This window comes from Oncorhynchus keta, chromosome 10 (genome assembly GCF_023373465.1).
Source record: "Oncorhynchus keta strain PuntledgeMale-10-30-2019 chromosome 10, Oket_V2, whole genome shotgun sequence".
Lineage (NCBI taxonomy): Eukaryota > Metazoa > Chordata > Actinopteri > Salmoniformes > Salmonidae > Oncorhynchus > Oncorhynchus keta.
The window spans coordinates 71,498,288-71,503,351 of record NC_068430.1 but is presented as its reverse complement, the minus strand read 5'-3'; the positions used below and the strand labels follow the sequence as shown (position 1 = coordinate 71,503,351).

General features: G+C 44.9%; 1 protein-coding gene across 2 annotated transcripts; it reads left to right on the top strand.

The window, feature by feature from the left end:
• The first annotated feature begins 866 nt into the window (after positions 1–866).
• LOC118389421 (glutamic acid-rich protein-like) lies at positions 867–4,571 on the top strand. Of its 2 annotated transcripts, none has more exons than XM_052527827.1 (2): positions 867–1,051; positions 1,236–4,571. In XM_052527827.1, the coding sequence occupies exon 2, from the start codon at positions 1,265–1,267 to the stop codon at positions 2,255–2,257; it is 993 nt and encodes a 330-aa protein (XP_052383787.1). In that variant the 5' UTR covers positions 867–1,051; positions 1,236–1,264; the 3' UTR covers positions 2,258–4,571. The 2 variants fall into 2 exon arrangements, with proteins under 2 accessions (XP_052383787.1, XP_052383786.1); XM_052527826.1 differs by having other exon boundaries at positions 1,196–4,571.
• Positions 4,572–5,064: the final 493 nt, after the last annotated feature.

The window sequence follows — 5,064 nt, the reverse complement described above, 5'->3', positions numbered from 1 at the left end:
GCCCCTCTGTCCTGAGCTGCCCCTCTGTCCCGAGCTGCCCCTCTGTCCCGAGCTGCCCCTCTGTCCCGAGCTGCCCCTCTGTCCCGAGCTGCCCCTTGGTCCCGAGCTGCCCCTTGGTCCCGAGCTGCCCCTCAGTTATGTGGGGATCAGGGTGAGGACTATTAGGCCATGGTCGGCGGAGAAGGTGGATTATCCTAGGACGCGAAGGGGAGGAACTAGGACATTTATGGAGTGGGGTCCACGTCCCGAGCCAGAACCGCCACCATGGACAGACGCCCACCCGGACCCTCCCTATGCTCTTGAGGTGCGTCCCGGAGTCCGCACCTTAGGGGGGGGGTTCTGTCACGCCTTGGTCATTGTATCTTGTGGTTTTTGTTATATGTTTGGGTAGGCCAGGGTGTGACATGGGTTTATATGTTGTATTTCGTATTGGGGTTGTATTAGTTAGGGGTGTGTCTAGTTAGGCTTGGCTGCCTGAGGCGATTCCTAATTGGAGTCAGCTGATTCTCGTTGTCTCGGATTGGGAACCGTATTTAGGCAGCCTGAGTGCGCGTTGTAGTTCGTGGGTGATTGTACCTGTCTCTGTGTTAGTCACCAGATAGGCTGTATTAGTTTCACTCATTTGTTGTTTTCTTCTTCAGTTCTTTCATGTACCGCATTTTCTTCATTAAAAGTCATGAGTAACCTACACGCTGCATTTCGGTCTGACTCTCTTCAAACAACAGACGAAGTTCATTACAGAGAGAGAGAGAGAGGGGGAGAGGGAGAGGGAGAGGGAGAGAGAGAAAGGGGTGGCGTAAACTCTAATTACAAAATAACTGCCCCTTTTTACCTTATTTGGCCAGGAGACATCATGTGACTTCCTGTATGACTGAAAACGAAAGGAAGACAGAACTTCTATTTATATACCTTGTACCAGTAACAACTTCCTTGGGTGTAAAGTAATCTGTCTGGTGAATCACTTTTACCTGAATCACCCTTCAGAGATCAACACCGATCTGTCATTAAGTGAACTAACTAATATAGAACCATATAACTTGGACGTTTTTTGGTGAGTATTTTATGCAACTTAACCTTTTCAAATTGCAGCTGTTTTATACTCTGTTTTGATATGCTGTAGGTAAAATGTAGTTTATTTCCTTCTATATATTTATATTACCTAGTCAGACTAATTTCCTCTTTCTTACTCGTCCAGTTCTGCAGTATTGTGCATTGACACACTTATTTGTGGTCAGGGAGGGAATTCCTTAAAATTGGGGAGGATATGGCCATGTGGAGAAGAGATTACTTTACTACTTCTGCTGTGGCACGAAGAATGGGTCTATCAGGGCCACGGAATGGCAGATTCTACATCATGTACCACGGCACGTCTTGGTGGGCTGCACAGAAAATCATGGCCAAAGGTTTTTGTCCGTCCAAACGTGGCATGTTGGGGCAGGGTGTGTATCTAAGCCGGGACCTGGAGAAGGCTAGTAGATACCCCCTGGACCTCACTGAATACCAGAAGGTTGTCATCAAAGTTAAAGTCAATGTGGGCAAGGTGAAAAAAATAGACCGCCAAGGCCACCCTTTGCAGAAGACATGGCATGACGAAGGTTACGACTCAGCCTGGGTTCCTCCTAACTGTGGCATGGTGAAGAGTGCTTTAGAAGAGACCTGTGTCTGGGACCCAAACCGCATTACTGTTTTAGACACTTTCAAATCAAAAACAGAACCCACCTTACAAAGTGAGGACACTGATGAGGAAGAGGAGGGGGAGGATGAAGAGGACACTGAGGAGGAGGAAGAGGAGGAAGAGGGGGTGGAGGGAGAGGAGGAGGATTATGAGGAAGAGGCGGTTGATGAAGAGGAGGAGGAGGATTTTGAGAAAGAAGGGGTGGCGGGAGAGGAGGAAGCAGATGGGAACACTGAGGAGGAGGAGGAGGAGGATGAGGAGGGAGAGGGAGTGAAGGAGGAGGAAGCAGATGGTGACACTGAGGAGGAGGAGGATGAGGAGGGAGAAGAAGAGGAGGAAGCGGATGGGGACACTGAGGAGGAGGAGGAGGAGGAGGAGAAGGGAGAAGAAGAGGAGGAAGCGGATGGGGACACTGAGGAGGAGGAGGAGGGAGAAGAAGAGGAGGAAGCGGATGGGGACACTGAGGAGGAGGAGGAGGGAGAAGAAGAGGAGGAAGCGGATGGGGACACTGAGGAGGATTATGAAGAAGAGGAGGTGGAGGGAGAGGAGGATTATGAGGAAGAGGAGGAGGACTCATGGTGAAGATAAGCAGGCTATTCTATGAACTCAGTGGTGTTTTTAATACATCTACTCTCTCTCTCTCTCTCTCTCTCTCTCTCTCTCTCTCTCTCTCTCTCAGGCTGAGGGACAGAAGTCACCATCATTGTAAAATGTTAGCTAATTTGTTGTTTTGGGAAAGTAATTTCTGTAGATGTTTACTTACGTTAATGTGATTAATTTACATGTGTCCCACAGGTGTGAGACATGATAATGCACATGATTAGGGACATTCGTTTTTTTTCCTGACCACAATGGCCTGACCAGGAAAAACTCCAGGCTCTGGTTATGATACACATATTTTGGGGCCCAGAGTTGTTCCTGGTGAGGTACATCATACTTGATATAAGTAGAAAGAAGACTGCAAGTGCTTCACATGTACTGTATAGCCAGAGGATAATAAACATGTTTTTGTACTTGCTGACCTTTGGTGGTAAAGCTATTACCATGCTGACATCAGACATAAATATAACAACCATAGAAATATGGCTGAAAACAAAGCTAAGCCTGTCGACTATCTACGTATTCAGACATTATACTGTGTGTTACAATCTAGCCAGACAGGGTATTATTCATACAATCATAAGACAACAAATACAACACACAACATTATTCAACCCTTCTCCATCCTTGCACAGTGGGGGAGCTGTATAACACATACTCACACAGACACACACACAAACACACACACACACTGCAGCAACATGTCCAGCCCTGGTCTGTTAATCTGTGTGGTCATCCTCTAAGGTCAGGGCTGACACACATCTCCAGCACTGCTGACAGAGCTTTCCTCAGTGTGCTGTTACCAAAACGTCTGTGTGTGTGTGTGTGTATGTGTGTGTGTTTGTTTCCCAATGTGTGTGTGTGCCTACTAGCTCACCCACCAGCACCGCACACAGACGGCCTGTCACCACACAGCACCGCCAAATCCCCTTGTATACCTACCCCTGTCTCCCTCCTCTCCCTGGCTGGCTAACGGGTTGTCTCCCTTTCCACCCCCAACTCACCCATCTCCACTGCCTGGCTTCCTCACCTGTTAAGACTGTCTCCACACAGGAACGATGAGGGAACATGGCGTCCTTGATGAAAATGCATATTCTGACACCCGCATTGACGGATATTGTGGCCTTACCAATACAGAGGCAATCAGACACAGACACACACACATTTTGTTCTTCTATCTTCATGGGGATTGTCATGACGTTGGCCTGGCGGGTAGGTTTATGACAGTCATAAATACCTCTTCCCCTCTTTTTCCTCTCTCTACCCTACTGCTGTTACATTTGCAAAACCCTTGGTTAACATAGAGATTCTGGGAACATCAGAAGGTCGGGGGAAATGAACTATATTCTGGTAATCTGAACAATTGAACATATGCAGTGGTACTTAATGAATATGATGTCTGTTCGGTTGTCATCTGAGACATTCTCATCAATAATAAGATGACATAAACTCTACAGTGGAAAGTCTACACATCAGAGTTATCGGATTCACATGGAATTGTTGTTCAATTTAAATGTTTGAATATGGAATTATTTGTGATGGGATGAAATGTGATTTTAGCTTCTAAAATGTGAGATGTGGGTTTTCATAAGATAGGGCTGCTCAATCAGTAGCCCACCCCTGTGAAGGGACATGGGCTATAAAACCTTCTCTCCCTTCCTATATAAGCCTTTGACGACAATAGAAGTTCCTGTTCCGGGGATGTAGGACGACGATCCGATGTCAGAATGGTTCAGATAATAACTACAGAACGAAGCCAACATCAGCGTGAGCTTTAGTTGCGAATGGTATGAACTTTGAACTCTTGTTCACTACAGAAGTGATACCTCCTAGCCGTTGAGTTAGCAATCACAGCTGCAAACGCAGGTTAGGAAGGAACCGACAGAGTATGCCGTCTACCACACAATGACGTTACTACAACGTATCCAATTGACAACCAGAGACATTATTCAAAGGACTCGGTTGGGCAACACGGCCTTCCATCTACCACCAACCTACAGAAGCACAGCTCAGAGTAAATATTTATTGCATTTTCCTTTTCCAAATGGGTGGTAATTTAGAATGCATAAGATACTGTATTTACGATAGCACAGCTTCGCCCTTCGTTCCTCAGTCTTCCCGATCTTTCACTCAACCCAGACCCTTTTCTTTTGTGTAACAAGCTGTCATATCTGTTCCGCCCGCTGGGGACGTTTTCCTTTATGAGGTAATTTGTAATCAAGTTATGATTTAATTATGTGTATGTGTAATTCTGTGTGATTAGTTATGTATTTTGTAAATAAATGATTAAACCCAATTTTGTATTGCTGATTCAAAATGTTAGCCAGGGTTCTTGCAGATAACCAAGAATTTACAACTTTCAGATGAGACTGAAGTAAGATGACGATTGATATTGACTGCTATTGATGTAAAATATTACTAGGTCTTTAAGAGTTTATTCAGAAGATAACAGCTCTATAAATATTATTTTGTGGTGCCCGACTATCTTGTTAATTACATTTACATTATTAGCTCAATCAGGTGATATTAATTAAGGAGAAATTATTTTATAGAATAGCATGTCATATCACTTAATCCGGCATAGCCAAAGGCACAACATGATCTACAATTAATTTCCATTCAAAATCCTAATTTCCCTGACCCCTAACCCTAACCCTAACCTGTAACCCAAACACACACACAAGCACACAGACTGTTTTGGAAGGAGGCTATTTGAAGTAATGGAGCATGTCAATGGAAGAAAATGTTGGATTAAATATTTATTTAAAGTATTGCAGATCACATTCAAA